Raw genomic sequence first — 23,116 nt, forward strand, 5'->3', positions numbered from 1 at the left:
TGGCTGCGGGCACACACATGCTGGTCCCAAGGAGGGCAGGAGCACCCTGCACAGGGCTCTGCCCCTACATGCCCTGCTCCTGGCTTTGCAGGGATGTTCCTCAATTTTTACCCTTTCCCAACTTCTTTTGGGTGAGCCTGCTGCTGCCATAAGCTTCTCTGAACCTTGCATTGCTCATGGCCTTGGGGAGACTGCAACCCACGCTGGCATCCGTTTTTGTGGAGGGATGATCCCCTCCAAAAGACAGATTCTTCCTGGATTTGGCTTCTTTTAATCCTGTTTTCACATCTGTGTTTTATGGCCTTGCTGCAGCTCAGGAGCACTGCAGCATCGCCCACAGGTGCTGGGATCAGATAACATTACTTACCCGGCTCAGCTGCTCCCTGTTACGCCACCAGCACGGCACGTTAGAGAAGATGAAAAGCACACTAAAATGGCAATTTCTGCCAACTTGGCAATAAAAATTTAAGAGGCTTCAATTAAGCGACAGGTTCGAAGACAGAGCAATATTGTTTTATAGGGCTCTAGTATGCCTTGGAGACTCATCCCCTCATAAAATTGTATGGGATAGAGAGCATCAGCTACGAACAACTGCAGTATCAAGAAGTGTAATTACAGAGTCAGGAAAATGGGACTCGGGGTCTAGCAGTGATCACTCGTATTTTCAAACAGGGTGTAGGCAGTTGGGTTTGAAATTCAGGAGCAATTAAGTAGTGTTTCCCAAGTTTGTTCACACTCACTCAGAGCATCTTCTACCTACGGTCTTACACCTCCTCCTGGAAACATTCACTCTCTGGTTGCTTTCCGTTTCCCTCGATCCCACACACTCTCCCAGTTGATTTCCTCCGGTCTATCATTGGACTCTACATTAATTAAACAACAAGAAGCTGACTAGCAGGCAGAAGTGGCCAGCTGTGGCAAAAATTTCAACACACAGGAGATTCAAAGCTGAAGGACATCTGAGGAAGTGACAGAAATTATTTTTTTGTAGGACAGTGGTGTGGTTGTGCATGGAAAACTACGTTTGGACTGAATTAGCCTGTTTGTGAAAAAATACAAAGGAAAAGGGGTGGAAGCAAGCAGTGGAAGTGAATCAGATTGAGGAGCAATACATCTGAATGTGGGGAGATTGGAAAGGACACTTTTAGAAAGGAGGTCAGTAAGAGAAAAAAGCAATATCATGGATGCATATGAAGCAATGGTCTGGGTGTTGCTGTTAAGCCTTTGCCTTACTTCATGGATAAAAAGATACTTTTATAAGATGGAAAGCCACCTTCTGAAGACTGGAGAGCTTCATAAGGGCCAACTACCATGGCTCCCCCTCAGAGTAGTGCCTATATAGGAGTTTGGCCAACATAGTCCAACAAATAGAGCCAATGTTGCCCAGCAGAATGCAGGGGAATACTTTGCTGGTTGTGGAGGTATCCAGGAGAGTGGAGGCCAAGTTAATCACAGCTTAAGACATGAGCAGAGGGCACAGCTCATCCAGCTGGGGGCAACAGCAAGCTGCAGGCCAGCAGCACAGCAAATGCTGGGAGCAGCCCAGCAGTGGATATGGGACCAGACTTGGGATGAGCCTCTGAATGGGCTGCCCTCCCTGGCAGGGTCTTCCTGCAGGGCCACAGGACGTTTCGATCTTGCTGTTTGATTTGCAAAATTATTCCCAAGGAAGCAGGGGCCTGGAGGGCCTCCAGAATCACTGCATGCCTAAATGCACTTTTTCCCCAGTGACAGCTCAAATCCAGCACTTTGGGGAGCCATGGGCTGTATCAGATCCCTGAGCACTGCCGAGGGGGACCTGCCAGCTGCTGGAAGGGTTAAGCTCTTGTTACTCAAGTCATTTTTTGGGTGCAAATGGGTAAACAGCTGCATGGCACAGAGCACACCCCTCCTGGGAAGGGAGAAAGGGAAACAATAAATAGAGAAATTCCAGCATCATTAACTGGGAGATAGTGACAAGAACTGAAAGCTGTGTGTACAGTGAGCTTTTAAAGCATTTTACAAGTGCCAAAGCTGTCTGGGATTGAAATTCTATTAAGCTGATGCTATTTGATGTCTCATTAAAGAACGTAGGTTTCTGGTTATTATTTCATTTGCAGCAAATGCAAACACACCCTGTCTAGATTCCATAAGCTTCAGCTAGAGGTTGGCAGCAGGGGCTTTTGACATCCTTCCTTGCTGCTCACAGACCGGAGCTCAGTGGCATCAGGTGGGTGTTGAGCTGTGTCGATGCGGAGCACCCTCAAAACCGAATTTCTCACCAAGCCCAGCTGCCAACTGGGCTGGAAGTAGCTCCGCCACATTTCCACATCTTTCCTGTTGCACAAAACTAAACATGCAGAAAAAATAAGAGATTGGTAAATAAAAATAATAATTAAAAAAACACTCTACAGCTGCAGACAGATGTTTGCAGTCATCAGGAGGCCCAGAGTGAAGAGCAGCACATGAAGGGCAGCACTGGGAGCACTGGGGAGAGGTTGTGCCCAAATGGGAAGGATGGCCACTGTCATGGGCGATCATACAAGAGCCACTCTGTCACAGAGAGCAGCTTTATTTTTTAAGCTTTATTTTTTAAGCTTTATTTTTTTGCATTTTGGACAAACAGATCCATCATGCATTTAAGGAGACAGGTCAATTTGTTCGTTTTTCTTTTGGTGCCTGCCAGTTCATTACTGCTTATTGTAATTCCTAATAGCAGGAATGAAGAGCATTTAAAAAGCATTTAATTAATTAATTAAGTATTAACAACAGTGAATGGTGTGAGGATGCGAGTTTGTCGACCTCAATTAGATGCTAAAGCTGAATTTCTTTCAGCATTAGACTGCGGTGCCAGGGCGGGCAATGTGCAGGCAGCCCTTGAATAACTGGAGTACAATTATAGAATAGAGCTACGCTCCAGCAAGAACTGAGGGCAGAAACTGTCCCTGCTGCTTTTGACCCTACTTTTTTGTTTTTTTTTTTGTCATTTCCCTCCAGCTTCCAAGGAAAGTCATGCATCTTTGGTGGTAGGGAGCAGCTCAGCTTGCTCAAGGCAGCCTCTTCCAGTCCAGTGCCAGGTCCCGCTGGGCACTGCACATGGGGCAAAAATTAGCATTGTCTGGAAGAGGGGAAAGCAATTCCTTCAGGAGGAGGAGATGTCCTCATGGTCACACGCTGTGCAGGGGGCAGAAATAAAATCCAGTTAGCGTCTCTCCTGCTTAAGTTGTTTCTGTGCGACTGCAGTCTGTGGGATTGCGCTGTTGTGTGCTCCTGCTCACTGGCTCACGAGGCAGGCTGGATTCCCTGGTCCAATGTGACAGCCTCTTTAGCTTCATGGGCAGGAGATTCAGATGTCAAATGGCCAAAATGCATTGCTCAGGCAGTTCCCCAGGGCCAAGTGCTTTGAATACCAAGGCTTTACATGAGGTTGCAGCCCCAAGAAAACACCCATGGCATCAATGAGCAGGTTAAGGTGGCTCGCAAGGAGGGGTGCTCTTGCAGGCAAGTTCACCATTGCATTGACTCAAGGTCTTGCATTAACCCCAGGGCTTGCAGGGCTCATGGGAGCATACATGGAACCATCCTGTAGAGGGAGAAGTCACAATGTGGGGAGAAACTCAGGATTTTACTCCATTGCCCTCTGGTGCAGGGAACGCACAGTGGGCTGCAATTTGACCCTTTGGTTCAAACCTTTCACTGCAAGGTGCACTATTGCAAAGACAAAGCACGGCTCTGGGACTGTGCATTCTCCTCTCTGAAGGATACTGGGAGCGTCTTGGAGGGAGCAACCTGCCAGGCACAGCCCCTTCACAGCAGCTTCCCCATTAAGTGCAGAGCCCAGAACCTAATGATGGGCCTTCCTCCTCTGGAAAGGTCCTGCATCAATGTCTGGCTGCTGCTGAGTTGAGAGTTTGCTTCTGATTATAAATTACAGGGCAGAAGGGAAGCAGTGAGTCTCTGAAGCTGCAATTACAATGGAAGCTCCAGGTAATAGCCTTTGATGAGTCCCTCAGAGAGAGAAGAGTTCATTGACTTGCTTGAGGAAGGGTCTAACTTGCATTGCAGAGCAAAAATCTCAGTGGGCATTAAATGTGTGACGGCACATGGTGGGGGAAATGTGCTGCACTGATTCCAGCGTGTTTGGGAGCTGGAGAGGAGAGAATTGCATGGGTGTGCAAGTGTGTGCAGGGAGTGGGGGATAGGGAGCAAAGCAACAAATCCCTGTGGAAAGCCATGCCTTAGGGAAAAGCAAATCAACTTTGCTTTGCTGTATGGGGTCTGTCCTAGAGCTGGTCATGAATGGTCAGTGCTTGTGTTCCCAGCTATGAAACAAGACCTAACACTGTTACTGCTGCTGCGTTAGAGAGGTTTTAATTAAGCATTCTGCCCATTCTCCCCCTGCAGAGGCAGTGCTGGTTCATAAGCACCACAGCTCAAATCCGATGCTGGCTGAGCAAAAAGTGTGTGCTGGCTGAGCAAAAAGTGTGTGATCTAAGTATCTGATGGTGACTCCACCATTTTCTGATCCCATCACCTACATTCAGAATAAAATGTAAAGGGGTTAAAAGATTTGCGTGTAGTGGTGCTTGGAAGAGAGCTGATTCCATCTGAGACTGATTATTTATTCTCCTTTATCATTCAATGTGCAACATATGGGCCCCTTTCTCCACTGCAGATGACTAAATGATGGCATCTGCTACTCCATTATATTGCAAGTGTAAAGCAAATGAGAAAAGATTCCCTTCAAACAGTACTTAGCTATTGTCGCAGAGACGCTCTTGATATTTTCGTTCGAAGGTGTTGCTTTCCTGACTTTCAAAAGCATCCAATTCAGAGGCAGCCCTGTTTCTTGGAGGATGCTGAGGTGACTGGGAGCTGCTTCTTTTTCTCAGATCCTCAGCTGGTCCCCACAGATGGGAATTTGCCTTCACCGGCTGCATCTTGGCACGTGATATGCAAATTGTCTTCATCTTAGATGGGACTCGCTGGGTGCAGAGATCGCTTCATGTTGCACTGAGCAGCTCTCACCGCTTTTGCTCTTTAAAGCAGCCTGAGTGGTAATGTGTATTTAGGTGGATCTGGAGAACTCCAAGGCCCATTGGTGATGCTGCAATTTTTTTTTTTTCATCAGCACTGGAGAAGCAGCGTTAATGCTTGCAGGAGTAGGGGGAAGGGATTTGACAATTCTCTGCTTGGGAATTCACCATCACACTGAGCCCTTCACCCTTGTGCAGGCAGGGACTGAGCTTTTCCAGGGTTTACCCCCGGTCTCATGGAAGGACAGACCTTGAACTACCATCTCATCATGGCTAGGACCTGTGGCTCAACTAGAGGATGGATGTGCTGCAGGGCTGCCTTGACTGCAGTTCCAGTCAGTCCTGTAAAGCCTGCATCAGCCTGTTAGAGACAGACAGGATTGGAACCAGTAGCCAGCAGAGAGCTGAAATGAGCAAAGCACCTCTGGATTCCTGGATAGGAACTGTTCATGGCAAATTTGTTCATAGAGAGGGAATTACTTTGGCTTGGCTGAGTTGAGAGCTTGTCCAGGGCCACAGGGCAGGATTTCCCTCTCCAAAGCCTGGCCTTTTCCCCAGTTTCCACATTTCATGCCCCAAACTGTACTGGCCACTAGACGAGTTCTTCACAACACTTCATCTTTCTCTTCCTGGCTGCAATTTAGAGTCCATTATAGGTTTTCAAGTACTCAGTGGTTAGTACGTTGAAGTCACAGGGGGGTTTACCAGCACCCCAGCATTGCAAGCTGGCGCACAGAATTAACATCTTTTCAGAAGGTGCTTTGGAGAGCTGGAGCTCTGCTCTCACAGGAGGTCTCAAGGGGGATACCTGGACAACAGCATGAGTGCCAAATGGTTCACGTCATGGTAATATTGTTGTAATCACCCCGGGTCCATGCCTGAAGGATTCTGAGGATCATTCTTCATCCAACCACATCTAAAATGTGCCTCCACTTTGTGGGTTATCTCTTTTCTCCTCTCTTTCCCCCAGATCTCCAGAAGAGACACAGACAGCTCCAAAGAAGCACCATAGAGCCTAGCCTCCAGGTCCTGGGCTTGTAGTCCATTACCATATGTTTACATATTTTTTTTTAGAATGTGATTAATGTTACTACATTTTTAAACATATGTTTCTGTTCAGCCAAAGTGCTTTGCCAGCACAAAGCATTCTGTGTTTGGAGCAAAGTACAGCAAATTGGATGCTGCTTTAAAACACAAAGAAGGAGGGGTTAGGGGAATGCTATTTTCTGCTTTCTAGAAAAAAAAGTATTGCAGAGCATTTAGCAAAGATAAAGAGAAATGGGAAAGGCTGCCAAGCTGCAGACAGAAGGCAAACAAGGTAGATCTGTCCATAGAGGCCACAGAGTGGCTGTTTTTCCTCCAGCATGTTCTGGGCTCACAATTAAGGTTTCTGTGGTGGATTGTGGGGTTCTGCTTTTCTTATCTTTGCATTTGTGTTAAATAAAGTGGTTACAGCATAAGGGTTCACATTGCACTGGCACTAAGCAGACCGGGTTACAAGCCAGGACTTCATGCTAGATGGTGTGCAAACACTGGAGAGGAAGACAGGTCCTCATTATCATGGGGTGCCAGGAGAACAGATTACTTGGATCAGCTTATCTAGCTCCACAGGTACTTGGAAAAAGGCACGAATGACTTGTCCCTCTTCTCAAGGCTGCAGCGACATAGAACTCTGCAGCCCAGCATGGCTCTGAGCAGAGCCTTCTATCAGTGGGGAGCATGGAGGTTTGGTGGCGCCTTATGGCTTTGGTACCTATGAGTTGCTAGTTGCTAAACTGGGTTTGGTCCTTTCTGTGTGCCTCCCAAGTGCCTGGTCCACTGTGTCTGAGGGTTGTCATCTGGTGCATTTTGTATCAATGAGAAATGCGCCTGAAGAAGGGAACAGTAGAAACACAGGTTTGTTCATGCCAGAGCATTGCTTCTGTCAGGCTCTTGCTGTTACCTTTATCTGTTCCTTAACATCACCAGCACTGTCAGTGTTGTCCCCACAAGCTTGGAGTAAGCCTGAACCAGGAGCTGTCACACACCAGTGCCAATGACCCAAATTTGCTGTTACCAAATTTGAAGCCAATTTGCTGGGCAGAGCCTCCCCATCAGTCCCTGCATGGGCAGGATTTCTCCTGGTGCAAGAGAAACTGCAAAGTGCTCCTTAAAACTGCTCTTGCAGAATCTTTGGTGCTGCACATCCCCTGTTCACCATCCTGCTGTGGCTCTGCAGCAGAAGGGCTTGCTTAAGGCAAAAAAAAGAGTCCCTGAGAGAAAGGATGGGTTTAGGAAGCTGCTTCAGGCAATTGCTTAATGCCATTTCCAAGATTGGGATGCAGGATTAACCATGAGGCATTATTCTCTCCCTGGTCATTTTTGGAGCTCAGCATTGGAATTGACTTGTATGAGTACTGGGGCTTGGGCTGGAGGGCTGGAGGCTGTATGCATGCCTGGGAGAGCTGAGCTGCCTTCCTAAACACCACGGTCCCCTTATTTCCTATGAGTGGGGCAAAAAAATGCCATGCACCAAAACCTGTCACTCACTTGGGAAAAGTAATGCTGTGTCCTTTCCCTGCAGCAGCACCCCTTGGTCCTCTCCTTAAAAACATCATTAAAATTGTGCTCTGGGGGTTACTCTCTGGCAAGAGGAGGAGAATCATAGAATCACAGAATCATTTTGCTGAGGCGATCGGCTCCGGGGCAGACGTGTTCTGCAGCGGAGCAGGGGACTGAGGCGAGCAGGGCTTTTTGTCCGGCATCGAGGCCACTCGGGGGAGCCGCCGGGACCCGGCTGTCCTCGCGAGGGAGGCTGACGAGGCGAGGGCGGAGCCAGCAGCGCCCCCTCCCAGGCTGTTTAAAAGTTGCCCCTAGGGAGCGCGGCGAACAGGACGGGCAAACAGGGCGTGGCACGTCGAAGGGCGTGGCAGTTTGCGCGGCAGTTCGCGCGGGCAGGGCGAGGGGGGGGCCCATCGTCGCTCTTTTGCAGCTGCCTCTCCCTTCGGTGCTTGTAACCTGCTTGCGTAGAACCTGACCATGGTATCGACCAGGCAGAAACCCGTGGCCTCCGCATCTCGTGCGGCATCTCCAGCCACGGTCGCCAGTGTGGCTACTCAGACGGAGGGCTCGGGGAAACACGCAGCCGTCCAGGTCCTGGGCTGCAGAGTGTGCCCCAGCCTTCTGTCGGTCTCCGACAGCAGTGGTGGGTATGCCTGTGGGAGGTGTGCCCAGGTTGAAGAACTGCTCAGCCAGGTAGCAGAGCTCCGGGAGGAGGTGAACAGGCTCAGGAGCATCAGGGAATCAGAGAGGGAAATTGACTGGTGGAGGTGCGCTCTACCCTCTCTGAGGCAGGCTCACGAGACTGCCACGGCACAGGCGTCTCCTGTTACGCAGAAGACGGAGGTTCCCTCCTCCGGCCAGGCAGCGGGAGGAGACCTAGATCAAGGGGGGGAATGGAGGCAGGTGCCTATTCGGGGTGGTAGGCGAGCCCTCTCTCTGCCCACCTCACCTTCTCATCTACCTTTAAATAATCGATATGAAGGACTAGAACAAGACAATCTGAATGACAAAGTAGACAAACACCCATCCCAGTTGGAGGGGGCGCCTAAGACAATGCGACCTACACGTCGCATTGCCACATCATCCTTCAAAAAAGAAAGAAGGGCTATTGTTATGGGGAGCTCCCTTCTGAAAGGGACAGAGGGACCGATATGCCGACTGGACCCAACCCGCAGAGAAGTCTGTTGCCTCCCTGGGGCTCGGGTGAGAGACTTTGCCAAGAAAGTCAAGCGCCTGGTACGGCCCACTGACTACTACCCGCTACTGGTCTTTCAGGCTGGTAGCGACGAAGTAGCAATGAGAAGTCCGAAGGCGATCAAAAGAGACTTTAGGGATTTGGGGCGACTACTTAGAGGATCAGGGGTGCAGGTGGTGTTTGCCTCTGTCCTTCTGATAGGGGGGATCGAAGCTGAAAGACGTACTGTTCACATAAACTCGTGGCTTCGAGACTGGTGTGACCGGCAGAATTTCGGTTTCTTTGATCATGGGAAGGTCTACGCTACACCGGGCCTGATGGCACCGGATGGGATGCGCCTCTCTCGGAGAGGGGTAAGGATCTTTGGTCAGGAGTTGGCAGGGCTGATAGATAGGGCTTTAAACTAGAGTCGAAGGGGGAAGGGGCTAAAACCAGGCGCGCCGGTGAAGACCTAAGGGATGGTACGCTAGAATCAGAGGGGCTGTGTGCCAGTGGGGTCCTTTGGTCAGATCCACAAGGTGCTGAGTGTAAGGAGACGCACTTGAAATGCTTTTACACAAACGCACGCAGTATGAGGAATAAAATAGATGAGCTAGAAGTCCTGGCCCAGTCCCGCAACTACGACATCATCGGCATAAGCGAAACCTGGTGGGATGAGTCCTGTGACTGGGGTGTTGCGATAGATAGTTACAGGCTCTTCAGGAGGGACAGACAGGGTAGGCGAGGTGGTGGGGTGGCGATGTATGTGAAGCAGGGGCTGGACTGTGTGGAACTTCAGGTCAGCAATGGCAAAGTTGAGAGCCTCTGTGTAAGGATCAAGGGACGAACGAATAAAGGGGATGTCGTTGTGGGAGTCTATTACAGACCGCCTGGCCAGGACGATAGCGCCGATAAATTATTCTTTACAGAACTAAGAGAGGCCTCGAGATTAACTCCCCTTGTCCTTATGGGGGACTTCAACTTGCCGGACGTTAACTGGGAGTGCCATACGGCTGACACGAGCAAGTCCAGGAGGTTCATGAAGCACCTAGATGATAACTTCTTGGTGCAGGTGCTAACGGAGCCAACTAGGAAAGGTGCCCTCCTAGACCTGTTGCTAGAAAACAGAGAGGGTCTGGTGGGAGATGTGGTGATTGGTGGCCGCCTTGGTCATAGCGACCATGAAGTGGTTGAGTTCAAAATTTACAGTGACAGAAGGAAAAGTGCCACCAAAACCTCATCCCTAGATATGGGGAAAGCGGACTTCAGGCTGCTCAGGGAACTAGTCAGCAAGGTCCCCTGGGAAACTGCTCTTGAAGGCCTCGATGTCCACCAGTGCTGGTCACTCTTTAAGCGATGCCTCCTAGAAGCACAAGATCAGGCAATTCCAAAATATCGCAAGTCAGGCAGGCGGGGCAGGAGGCCGGCGTGGCTGACCAGGAATGTTCTAATGGAGATTAGGCGGAAACAGAGAGTGTTTCGCTACTGGAAGGAGGGCCAGGCGTCATGGAAAGAATACAGGGATGCTGTTCGTGTTTGTAGGGAGAAAGTTCGTGTGGCCAAAGCACAGCTAGAGTTGAAGCTGGCTGTGTCTGTGAGAGAAAATAAAAAGGTTTTTTTTAGATATGTAAATGGAAAAAGGAGAACTAAAGAATACATAGGGCCGCTCCTTGATAGGGAAGGTCTCCTCACAGACGATGACGTAGGCAAAGCAGAGACGCTTAACGCCTTCTTTGCCTCTGTCTTCAATGCCGATGATGGGCTTTGGGACCCAGGGTGCCCTGAGCTGGAGTGCCGGGACGGTGGGGATGACAAACTCCCAACTGACCCTGAACGTGTGCGGGATTTGCTACTCCACCTGGATCCCTACAAGTCCATGGGTCCAGATGGGATTCATCCCCGGGTGCTGAAAGAGCTGGCGGATGTCATCGCGGAACCTCTTTCAATTATTTTTCAACGATCCTGGGAATTTGGAGAGGTCCCGGTAGACTGGAAGCTGGCAAATGTTGTGCCGATTTTCAAGAAGGGTCAGAAAGAAGACCCTAGCAATTACAGGCCTGTCAGTCTCACATCAGTGCCTGGTAAAATCATGGAGAAGTTGGTTCTCGGACTTACTGAGGCGCACCTGGGAGACAAAGCAGTCATTGGTCCCAGCCAGCATGGGTTTGTGAAGGGTAGGTCCTGCCTAACTAACCTGATTTCCTTTTATGATAAGATCACCCGTATGGTGGACCAAGGGAAACCAGCTGATGTGATTTTTTTGGACTTCAGCAAGGCTTTTGACATGGTTTCCCCTAGGATGCTACTGGACAATATGTCCACCATACAGCTAAATAAAAACATCATACGATGGGTGAGCAATTGGCTAACGGGCAGGGCCCAAAGGGTTATGGTAAATGGGACTGCGTCAGGCTGGCGGGCGGTCACCAGTGGGGTCCCTCAAGGCTCCATTTCAGGGCCGGTACTTTTCAATATTTTTATAAACGATCTGGATGTAGGAATAGAGGGTATTTTGAGCAAGTTTGCTGATGACACCAAACTTGGAGGAGTTGTGGACTCAAATGAGGGCGTAAAGGCCTTACAGAGGGATCTGGACAGATTGGAGAGCTGGGCGATCACCAACCGCATGAAGTTCAATAAGAGCAAGTGCCGGGTCCTGCACCTGGGATGGGGAAACCCTGGCTGCATGTACAGACTGGGCGATGAGACGCTGGAGAGCAGCCTAGAAGAGAGGGATCTGGGGGTCGTGGTAGACAGCAAGTTGAATATGAGCCAGCAGTGTGCCCTGGCAGCCAGGAGGGCCAACCGTGTCCTGGGGTGCATCAAGCACGGCATCGCTAGTAGGTCAAGGGAGGTGATTGTCCCGCTCTACTCTGCGCTGGTGCGGCCTCACCTCGAGTACTGTGTGCAGTTCTGGGCACCACAGTATAAAAAGGACATGAAACTGTTGGAAAGTGTCCAGAGGAGGGCTACGAAGATGGTGAAAGGCCTGGAGGGGAAGACGTACGAGGAACGGCTGAGGTCACTGGGCCTGTTCAGCCTGGAGAAGAGGAGGCTGAGGGGAGACCTCATCACAGTCTACAACTTCCTCGTAAGGGGGTGTCGAGAGGCAGGAGACCTTTTCTCCATTAACACCAGTGACAGGACCCGCGGGAACGGGGTTAAGCTGAGGCAGGGGAAATTTAGGCTTGACATCAGGAGGGGGTTCTTCACAGAGAGGGTGGTTGCACACTGGAACAGGCTCCCCAGGGAAGTGGTCACTGCACCGAGCCTGTCTGAATTTAAGAAGAGATTGGACTGTGCACTTAGTCACATGGTCTGAACTATTGGGTAGAACAGTGCGGTGTCAAGAGTTGGACTTGATGATCCTTAAGGGTCCCTTCCAACTCAGGATATTCTATGATTCTATGATTCTATGCTGCACCTGGTCCTTGCTGCCAGTCCTCACGCCCCCTGACACCTCACTCCTCCCTCTCTTGCAGCTGACGTACCTGCCTCCGCCGTGGGGTGAATGTCGCTCGTCAGAGATGGGCTTAGACTTCTTTCCCGTTTACAGCATCACGGCTTGCAGGATTGACTGCGAGACCCGGTATATTGTGGAAAACTGCAACTGCAAAATGGTTCATATGCCAGGTCAGTGTGCTGGGAGAGCAGGGACCATTCCCACTACCAAGCCTGGACTGCTAGGAGTTAATTGGCTGGAGAAGGTGACAAGGGACCTGGGACTAACAGAGCCAGGAATACCTTGCCCTAAAGGGAAAAGGATGTTAATACTGTTTCTAAAATACTCTGAAATAGGGGCAGAAAGTTGCAGAGGGGCATGGGCCTGATTTCCTCTTATTTAGCCCTGGGTTAGCACCCTTGGGTGAAGTTTCCAGTGACCCCTTCCTCAATTTTCAAGAAGAGGCCTCCACAGCAGGCAGAGGTGGGGCAGGTGCTGCAATCCCTCCATTGCCCATACCAGCCTTGGCTCCCTTTGCAAATGGTAGGCAGTGGGTGGTTTCCTTGCTGTCCCCATGCAGTCCCCAGCTCCCTTTAAGCAACAGTAGCTGATGCCCACTGACAATGCACATGTCCTTTCCCTGCAGGTGATGCTCCCTTCTGTACCCCAGAGCAGTACAAGGAATGCGCAGAGCCTGCACTCAGTGAGTACCAGTGGGTATCCCTGGGTGCCATGGCTGTGCCAAGCTGGAGGGATTTCAGCGGCCTGCCTCCTCCTGGGACAGGGTGGTTTAGAGCAGCTGCGGCCCAGTGATGGGTTCCGATGAGAACCAAAGTGCTGGGGAGGTCTGGGTGCTCCTTTAGATAAAGTTTCCTCTAGTACTGTGATGGGTGCGGGGCTCCATCAGGGCAGCAGCCTCCAGGATAATGGGCACCCCAAGAGATGTAGGAGGGGAGCACCTCCGGGTCCAGGTCCAGGGCTGGGTCTGGATTTGGGATGGAAGAAGGAACCCATTCTGGACTGGGATTTAGTAGACTCCCAGGGCTGAGTGCTGTTTGCAGGATCAGATGCATGGGAGAAAGGGTTGGCATCTTACCAGCAAAGGCAGAGCTACAACCACTGCTTGTCCCCAGGCAGATGCTGGTAACTGAACGTGGCCTAACACAAAGGGCCTCTCTTCAAGCTGCCACAAATGGCCATGCAATAAAGTGGGAGATAAATGACCGGGACTGGGATTTCTTGCAGCTTTTCTCTTTTGAGATCTGACTGCTTGGCCCCTCTCTCGGCTGCATGGCCTCTGGTCCACATCTTCTGTGTGTCCCTGACTTCATGAGATCTAACTGTGACCTTCTCCAGGTTTGCTTGCTGAAAAGGACAGCAATTACTGCATCTGCAGGACACCCTGTAACCTGACCAGGTACAACAAAGAGCTCTCCATGGTCAAGATCCCCAGCAAGACTTCGGCCAAGTACCTGGAGAAGAAGTTTAACAAGTCAGAAAAATATATCTCGTGAGTGTTGCAGAAAACAGATCTTTTAGTTGCTTTAGTAAACAGGGGAGAAAGTGTCTGTAAAGCCCTGACGGCCATTTAAGCCAGCTCCTGACCAGACTAGACCTTGCCAATACCTCCATAACCAAATAGGCAGATGTTCTCCAGGGAGGGTTCGGGTGAAACCCTCGAAGAGATGAGATGTAAGTTGCTTTCAGTTCAGTAGAGGTATTTCAGGACAACTCTGTATTTCTTCCTTGGCCCTGTCTCCATGAGCATACCCCATACTCCCCCCCCCCAAAAAAAGTCCTTTTATATTGTCAGGGATGCCCAGACTTGCTGACTCTTTCTGAGATATGTCTGCTCGCTGCCTATGTTCAGGTGGTAGTTCTCAGGCAGCCATCAACTGCTCTTACCAGCCCTGGGCACGTTATTACTTTATGGAGGCAGCTAGAGTTATTCCATATTAATCATCATTCTGACTCTTCTGTTACCATTAAAGTGAGATCCAGTTATCAAATCCTGAGCAGAGATCTTGGGAGAGAAATCCTCCAGCTTGGTCTGTGGCTCCCAGGGGAGCCATAGGATGCCCTGTGGCTTGGTTTCCAAGAGGTCCAATGGACAAGTGTCTATGGGTTTCTGAGAACCCCAGAAGGAGAACCATGAGAACAGAGAGAATAGAGCACCAAAGACCTTTTTTTTTTTTTCTTACCCCAAAGTGCACAAGGCTGCTGGTGGCTGATGGGCTGGTGCTGTTGTCCTCTTTCTACAGAGAGAATATTCTTGTGTTGGACATATTTTTTGAAGCACTCAACTATGAGACAATTGAGCAGAAGAAAGCCTATGAAGTGGCAGCCTTACTTGGTAAGGAGGTGTCAGGTTTGCATTTTGGAGTCTGTGTGAACCATGTGTGTTTATGGGATGGACAGATGCCACAAGTGGGTGCACAGGTTACTGGCATTGCCATGAAATCACAGCAAGGTCCAGCCACCTTACTGCCCATCATGCTTTCAATCCCCTCTCTTATTTTCCTTCTGACACCAAACTGGGAAATGTCCCAGGGACCACTGCTAGTCTTTTTGTCAACCAAGAAAGGTTAACATGAGCTGCCCCATCTTTGCTTGCTACCAGAGTACTAATGTTTCGGTTGAGCAGGAGATGGATGCTCTTTGTGGTGCCCCCTACGTTGGAAGGGCAGTGTATGGAGGAGAACACTTCTTAAAACCTTCTGCCCATCACCTCTTACATACTCCAAATCCATAATCCATCCTCCGTTCCAGCAGGGCCATCCAGGACCCTGAGTTCTTTGCTTTCGGGTGCTTCCCTATGGAGCAATGGAGAAGGTAGAGGGGCTGCTGGGTTGCTTAGCCTCAAATTGGGTCAAGCTTTGTGGATGACGGCTAAAGATTTAGGTGCCTGGGACCCACTGGGTCTGGGAGGTGAAGGTGCTTGGTTCAGGAAGGGGAAGAGGCTAGTGTTGAAGCCACTTTGACACCATCCTCCTCATTTGCAACCCTTTGCACAACCCTCATCCCCAGGGCTCTTGGCACTTACCTCCCAGCACCCAACCCCTTTAGCAGCAGCACTTCGCCCAAAAGCACTCTTTTTTTCCCTCTCTTTCTTCTGTCTCTGTGTCATGGGCACCCACAGCAAAAGTTCTGGTGACCCCTCCACCCAAGGGTGCCTTTTCACAGTTGAAATGTGGGTGTTTTGCAGCAAAACCCAGGCAGTTTGTCTTCCCTGATGTACGGTTTGGTAGAGTGCAACACTGCACATCGGGAGCTGTTTCCCCAGCAGATCCTGGAAGTGTCCTCTCCCCATGGTGCCTTCCTCGCAGCCCTTCTCCAGCCCTGTAGCACCACAGGACCCTAGCAGAAACGATCTCGAGATGCCTCAAAATAAAAGCTAGCCTCTCCCTGCTCCCAAATTTCTGTGGCAGATTTGCTTGCGTTTTTTGGGCTCCATGGGATATTACCTAGTTAGTTTCTGGCATCCTTCTTCTTCCACTGCCCGGTTTGGGAAGGGCTTTGGGATTGCTGGGATGAAACCTGCTGTTTGACTGTGACAGATGGCTTCCTCCAATGCCAGTGCATGTGATGCAGCAGTATCGCGTCCTCGTTAGGCTTGCAGCTGAAGGAGAAATGCCCGTTGATCTGCTCTGCCCTGCCCAGCTGCACCACGGTAGCATGGATGCTCTAAAAGTATTTGTGAGCCATCAGCCTTCAGCACAGGCACAACTTTGCTCATGATGGGTTGAACCAAGACCTGGCACACACCTGGTCCCCTCCATCCGTCCCTGATTTCAGTGCTGGGATTTTGGGCTGCAGGGCTGAGTGGGTTATCCCTCTCTGCTCCCATCCCGAGGATAAAACCACCGGTGTGTTGTTCTCTCTCCTAGGTGACATTGGAGGCCAGATGGGGCTATTTATCGGTGCTAGTATCCTCACTATACTAGAGCTCTTTGATTATATATATGAGGTAAGACACCTTTGCTTCCTTTGTCTGGCATGGTGTGGGCTTGCAAGCGTTTATGCTAGGCTGGGGCAGTCGCAGACCACTCCAAGCCCAATGTGCTCAACTAATACTGTAATAATTATAAATTAGTTATACTATTGTCGTGGTTCCGCTCGAGTGGGCAGCCGAGCTCCACCACAGCCGCTCTCTCACTCCCCCTCCTCAAAGAGGAATGGGGAGAAAATATGTGAAAAGGGCTCAAGGATTGAGATAAGGACGAGAAAATCACGCAATAATTATTGTAACGGGCAAAACAGACTCGGCATAAGGAGATAGTAAGATTTATTGCCTACAACTAACAAGCGAGAGAAGTGAGAAAACAAAGGAAAAAAAAACAAAAGCACCTTCCCCCCCCATCCACCCTTTTCCACCTCCTCCCCCCGAGCGGCGCAGGGGAACGGGGAATGGGGGTTATGGTCAGTCTACAGCACTTCTTCTCTGCCGCTCCTTCTCGGTCACTCTCGTCCCCTGTGCTGTGGGGTCCCACCCACGGGATGCAGTCCTTGATGAACTGATCCGGCGTGGGCTTCCCACAGGCAGCAGCTCTTCCAGAACTGCTCCAGATATGGGTCCGTACCACGGGGTCCATCCCTCAGGAGAAAACTGCTCCAACCTGGCTCCCCTACGGGCAGCAGCTCCTGCCAGATCACCTGCTCCTGCGTGGTCTCCTCTCCACGGGCTACAGGTCCGGCCCGGAATCTGCTCCGGCAGGGGTCTTCCACAGGCGGCAGCCTCCGTCGGTGCAGGGCCACCTGCTCCACCGTGGTCTCCTCCACGGGCTGCAGCGTGGAACCCTGCTCCACCGTGGTACTCCATGGGCTGCAGGGGGACATCCTGCTTCACCATGGTCCTCACCACAGGCCGCAGGGGACTTCTGCTCCGGCGCCTGGAGCACCTCTCCCCCTCCTTCTACACTGACCTTGGTGCAAGGCTGTTCTCCCACTCCCTTGACTCTCCCGGCTGCTGTGTGGCGCAGCGTTTTTTCCCTGTCTTAAATATGCTCTCACAGAGGCGCAAAACAACATCGCTTATTGGCTCGGATCTGGAAAACAATGGGGCCCTTCCCAAACATGGGGCAGCTTCTAGATCTTTCTCACAGAAACCACCCCTATGGCTCCCTGCTACCAAAACCTTGCCACGTAAACCCACTACAACTATGTAATTAATGCTCTATGATAGTGCTGTAGCACCAGTCTCAGTTATGTAGCATGGTTTCCTACATCAGTGCCAAATAAGTGGGGAGCTCCTCATGCAAGGGGCTGGCATGCAGCCAATCTGTTACCATCTTTTCATGCAAATGCCTTTAATTAATGACTGCTCTACCGACCCATCAGGCTGGAGAAGCAGTGAGGCTGGACTTTGCGCTGCTGCCCACGGTGGAAAACCCCAGTCCCTGTTCTCCACTGGCTGCAGCTCTGCCGGCAGCCCTGGAGCAAGGAGCTTTCCAGGAACAGCTGAGACGAGCTCGATCATGATTCTGGGGCTCCTTGGTGGCCAAGAGCAGCTGCTCCAGGGAAAAGTGCAAGCCCTTTAATGGCAATCACTGCAATAAGCAGTCTGGGGAGATGCTGCTTTCCAGCAGCCCTCCTTCCTCCTGCCCTCCATCAGCAATTATCAGCTTTGCATATTTGTAATCTCTTTTTGCCTAAGCAGTTTCCTCTGTGAAAGCTAATGTCTCAGTCCAGCACCTCCCAGGTGATTTTGGCTTTTATGTGCTGTGATGCCAAAATTTGCCTTGACAGTCCTAAACAGGCTCTCTTGCTGTTAAAACCCCACTGTGAGCCTCATCCCTGGAGCATCCCACTGCCAACATGAGCACACAGGCAGATTCAAGATGCTTTCCACATCCTCCTGGTCCAAAAGCCACCTCTGCCATTTAGACTTTTCCCCTCATTTTTCTCTTCAAATGGGTCACGGTCCAAACAAACCCTCCATAGAGCATCCTCTCTGCTAGCCATGGATTTCATTTCCCAGTCTTCTCTGTATTGCAGAAAGCTTCATGTGAGGTTTCAGGCTCATGATTTTTGGTGCTGAAGTGGGAAACTGAGGCAGGGAGTGAGGCTGCAGCTGGATGTGAGCCGCCAAGGAACAGCATCTCAACTGCCAAGACTGCACTTAGCTCCCTGTTTGCAATGAGATGACCCCAGGGACCTGAACACACAAGCATGTGCCCTGTTTTATAGCAGAAAAGAATGAGTTCATGGGATAGTTTCGAGAAGGATGTGAACACCTATGTGGAGAGGCACTTCCCAGCCCAAGGTGGGACGGTGCTTCTTCTAATTCAGCTCAGCTGGGGATTTTAATGCAGTGGTTCTAGGCTTCTTGCACCCAAATATGTGATGTCTTGGACCTCCATCATCCAGCCCTGACTGAGCCCCTTATCATAATGGCACCAGGGATTTTTAATCCCAGGGGATATCATAGTTAGAGGTTGTCTGTGGCGGTTGCATTAGTGTTTGCCCAACCAGGTGGTGCACAGGGATGTCAGGCATGCATGCTCTGTCTTCTGAGCTCACTGGAGCATCCTGAAAAGCCTCTTAAATGTTATTAAAGTACGGCTTCTGGCTTTGCAGTCACTCCCCATCACAGTCCCTTCTGGGCTGCTGTTAACACTTGGTGGCATTATCCTGCAATAAAATATATTGAAAATTACAACCACAAAGCTAATAATGGCTTCAGAGAGCAAATAATTCCAGTGCCTCAGTTTATATCTCAGTCTGAATGCACACAGTATTTCATTAAAAACACCTCCTCCCAGCTATCTTGGGGTGCTCTCATAAGAAGGTAATAAGAACCCTTGCAAAGTTTGGATTTTTTTCTTCTCTTTTTTTTTTTTTTTTTTTTTTCTCTCCTTTATTTGACATCTGCTGATAGAACTTGGGAAATAGTTTCCTTTTGCTGTTTTTTTTTTTTTTTTAATTATTCTTTTTGGGTAAACACGGCTTAAGAGAGCACCTCATCTCCTGATGCATGCCTGGGGATACACCAGCACATTTACCTCCACGGTCGTTTGTGGCAGATACTTGGCTCACACTGGGCAGAGAGAGCAGGAATAAAATATCTTAAATCACTCCTAATCTAAATCTTGGTCTGCTCAGGGTTTCATCAAGGCAGGTTTCCATGCACCTTAAACTCTGCATTTTCAACCAAAGCATTTGTAAACTATCTGAGATTGCCAGAAAATGGATACACCTATTCTTACCTGGTGGTTTAGCCAAAATACAAGGAAATGTGGAACCTAGATAGGATTTTTTTTTATCATTCATTCCACACAGTCCTGGACCAGGGCAGAGTGTGCAGCTGGTCCCATATCCCCACTGAGCATCTCCTCCTGCCTGCCAGCATCAACCGTGCTTCCTTTGGAACTGACCCAGTTGATAACATTTTTAGCTCACTTCTTTTGTGTCTTTTTTTCCTCCCAGTGGAAGATTTTCAGAAAAACAGTCACTTCTCAACCTCTTTGGGATTTCCCTTGAAAATCCAATCTGCTTTTCAGCAGCAGCAGCTGCCAAGGAGATGTGGCTGTGAAGGGAAACTGCGCTCGCATAGCTGACATTTTCAATAAACCCCAAAATATATCTTTTTAAATTGAGGTTTTGGATTTTTTTGTTATGTGAAAAAATCAGTTTTGACACACAGGGTGGTTTTCTTTGGAAGACTGTCTCCTTCCCCATGAGTTTGGGTACTCCGAATGCAGTGCACCTCCAGCTCTGGAGGTGACCGTATGTAGCTTGATCCATGCCTATTCCTGCCCAGCTTAACCAAACATCCCTCTTTTGCAGCTGATCAAGGAGAAATTATTAGACCTACTCGGAAAGGAGGAAGAGGAAGGGAGCCATGATGAAAACGTGGTAAGGAACCCCACTGGGAGAGAGGAGCACATTTCCCTGAGCTCAGCCCCGTCAGAGTCATTTCCCAAGGACTGATGCTGTCGTGCTTCCAAAGGAAGCAATTGTTGATGCCGTGGGGAGAGGCTGCTTACGCAGGGGGCAGTGAGCAGCCCCAGAGTGACCCTGTCCCATCTCTCCATCCACAGAGCACTTGTGACCCCATGCCAAATCATTCGGAAACCATCAGCCACACTGTGAATGTGCCGCTGCAGGCCACCCTGGGAACACTGGAGGAGATCGCCTGCTGACACCGTCCGACCGCTCCACAGTGCCAACACCTAAGGAAGGGAAACTGCACGGGAAAGCAGGGACCAAGCTCAGGTTTGCAACGGGGGCAAAAAAAAAAAAAAAAGATTAAAAAAAATAAGGAAGAAAATCGCTATGCATTAAATATATATATATATTATATATATACTCTGCCAAAACCAAGCGAGAGGCTTCTTGGACTTGACTTGTGTTGTCCTTTCCTGTGGGGGGGTTGTCTTCAAGATGTGAAGGCAGCAGCTCATTTTTGAACCGTACAAAACACAGAGACCACCACCACAAAAACAAACGAAGCCCCACCATTTCACATACTGCCAAATGTATAAAGCACTTGCATGCCAGTTCTTTTTATGGCAATATATTCCTAGCTGTCTTTATAAGCTCTGTTCCTCTTTACAGTCTCTGATTTTCACAACAAGAAGGAACTCGCGGGCCCAGCCATCCCCTGAAATCACCATTACTAACGTCGTAGGCTGAATTAGAATAAAGAAACAAAAAGTCGCAGCTCTTGGATTCTTCTTACGTTCTTGTCCTTCGTGTCAGTCTGTGATGAATCTTAAGCTAAGCCAGGTCCCCGAGGCCAGGCACCTCAGCGCTACCAGTCACCCCAAGGTGAGCATCCCTGGAGAGGGGCCGGACCGGGTGGCTCTTGGTGGATCATCCCCACCCCAGCTGCTGTATCATGCTCCTCCGTCTACAGTGCCTGGAAAGTCCATCTGCGGTGGGTGGCATGGGGTGGTGGGTTTTTTCTTCATTTTTTTAAATTACTATTTTTATTTTTTTAATTTATTTTTTTTTCCCATTAATGGATTCTGTGCTTTCTCCTCGTTCTCATGACTGATATTAAAGCTGGTCTTGTGGAAATGGCCGAGCTGTGTCATTTCTGCCTTGCCCCCACTCTGCCCCAGGCTGGAGCATGCAGCACAGCCTGGGCGAGGGGCAGGTGCCAGGACGAGCCCACCCTGGTCCCTCACCCCTCGTACCCCCTTGTCCCTTCCACCACTGTTCTCATACACCTCCAGTGAGTCCTGGCCATGCTCAGCCTCTCATCCTCCTCTACATCCCCATCTGCTCCATGCTGGTGGGGCCAGCTCTGAATTTGTGCATCATGGTTGTCTCTTGGAGTCTCATTTATTAGTGACAAGGCGTTTAAAGGAAACTGGGTCAAAATGATGCAGTGCTACCCTGAAGGAAAGAAAGCAAGTTCTGTGAAGCTCCAAACCCTGCTGGTTTGGGGGCCTTCAGTAATGCAGACGGGAGCTGTGGTGTTTGGTGGTGCAAATGGAGGAGGTGCAAAGCTGTCCTCCAAGTCTGTCTCAAGTTCTTGTGTTCATGCATGGAAACACTTTCCTTCAGGACAAATCCTGCTCTGTCTGTCCTAGGCCATCTACATCTGCAAGAGCTTCTCTGTGCTTGCACAGAAGTCCCTGCTATGGTAGGGCAGGGTCTCCCTTTGCAGTAATGGACCTAAGGGGGGAGAACTGTCTGATATTAGGGACATTTTTTTGGTCCCTTTCTTCCAAGCCCATCGTTTTGTCCTGGTTTTGTAGGTCCAATATGCAGGCAAAAAGCTTCTAGCACAGAGGCCAGGATTACAGCTGGTCAGCTTTCCTGACTTACCTGGTGGTGATCTCCATTGCAAGGTACCAGGAGACATAAAATACTCCATCTTGTCCCTAAAATCTACAAGTGTAGATTTTACCCTCTGTAGATTTTTACACCCCGCATGCCATTTATCTGCCATCTCCTCATCTTGCCTTGCTCTACAGTTGAGGGTGGGCTACAGCCCCTGGGTATTTTGCTCCCATACACAGAAATAAGGCTCCCAACAAATTACCCAGCTTATGGGCTTGAACACCCACAAAACAACTTCATCAAATAAAGAGGCAGGTAGAGTCCTTCCAGACATCGAGCAGCAGCTGACAGGTTTCAGTCTGATCTCCAGGCTGCCAGACAAGCGCTTAGAGGATGTTCCCTCCACAGGGTTAAGGGTAACAGGGGCTCCAAGAGCCGTTCTGATGCATACAAATTTCCCCACTTGGCAAGTTATTAAATCTCTTTTAAGAGTTTTTGGTAAAGAGTCATTGGAAGTCTTTACTGAAGCTTGATGAGGTAGGACACCACAGGGGTTCCCAGAGGTGCTGTGAGGGGTTTTGTTAATACATCCTATAGAGAAAAGACACTTGAGTGGGCAGACTGGCACAGGGACAGCATCACTGATTGCTCCTGAAGAGCACACTCTCCAAGGGATTTGCTGGAGAGCTCATTTTGTTTTATCAGTTTTCATTATCTCCCGGGACCTGGCCTCAGGCCACATGTTCATTATCCACAGGATGCCCAGCAGACAGCAGCTGGTAACAAGAGCTCATCGACGGCATGCCAGCAAAGCTGCGGTGATGCCAAGCTCTGTCTCCTGATGCCAAACCCCTGTGCCAGCCCGTTCCCCGTGGTCCCTTCCAGACCAGTGGAGGGAATTTTTGCCAACCTGGATCGAGGTGACTCATCCCAACATCTCCAGGTTCTTAGCTGTGCCTGTTGGGTTGAACCAGCCATCAAAGCCCAACCTGGTCTGGGCTCCTTGTGCAAAATGGTCTTTCTCTCCCTTGTATTCACTAATGGCTGCGAAGAGGGTTGGCATTGTACCCATGGTGGCCCTTTGCACTGTACCTCTTTGTGCTTGAAGGAACAGGGGCACTTCCACCTTTGTCTGGCTTGGAATCCAAGGGTGAACTCAGCAATTTACAGGATCCAGCCCCCAAATGCAAAGGCAAGTCCCAGCCAGCATGT

At 49.9% G+C, this 23,116-nt stretch overlaps 1 protein-coding gene across 5 annotated transcripts in view; it reads left to right on the forward strand.

Annotated features, from left to right (window-relative positions):
• LOC309887216 (acid-sensing ion channel 2) overlaps positions 1-21,316 on the forward strand; it is a 106,527-nt gene extending 85,211 nt beyond the window's left edge. For 2 of the 5 annotated variants that reach the window (XM_082778764.1, XM_082778761.1), the window contains 7 exons: positions 12,213-12,363; positions 12,819-12,875; positions 13,529-13,682; positions 14,434-14,525; positions 16,060-16,139; positions 19,958-20,026; positions 20,212-21,316. In XM_082778764.1, the coding sequence (XP_082634890.1) occupies positions 12,213-12,363; positions 12,819-12,875; positions 13,529-13,682; positions 14,434-14,525; positions 16,060-16,139; positions 19,958-20,026; positions 20,212-20,313 (705 nt within the window). In that variant the 3' untranslated portion in view covers positions 20,314-21,316. The remainder of the gene's footprint in view (positions 1-12,212; positions 12,364-12,818; positions 12,876-13,528; positions 13,683-14,433; positions 14,526-16,059; positions 16,140-19,957; positions 20,027-20,211) is intronic. The other 3 variants (XR_014319033.1, XM_082778762.1, XM_082778763.1) reach the window with 3 other exon arrangements.
• The last annotated feature ends 1,800 nt before the right edge of the window (positions 21,317-23,116 follow it).

Source organism: Aythya marila, assembly GCF_965140915.1.
Source record: "Aythya marila genome assembly, chromosome: 25".
Classification (NCBI taxonomy): Eukaryota; Metazoa; Chordata; class Aves; order Anseriformes; family Anatidae; genus Aythya; species Aythya marila.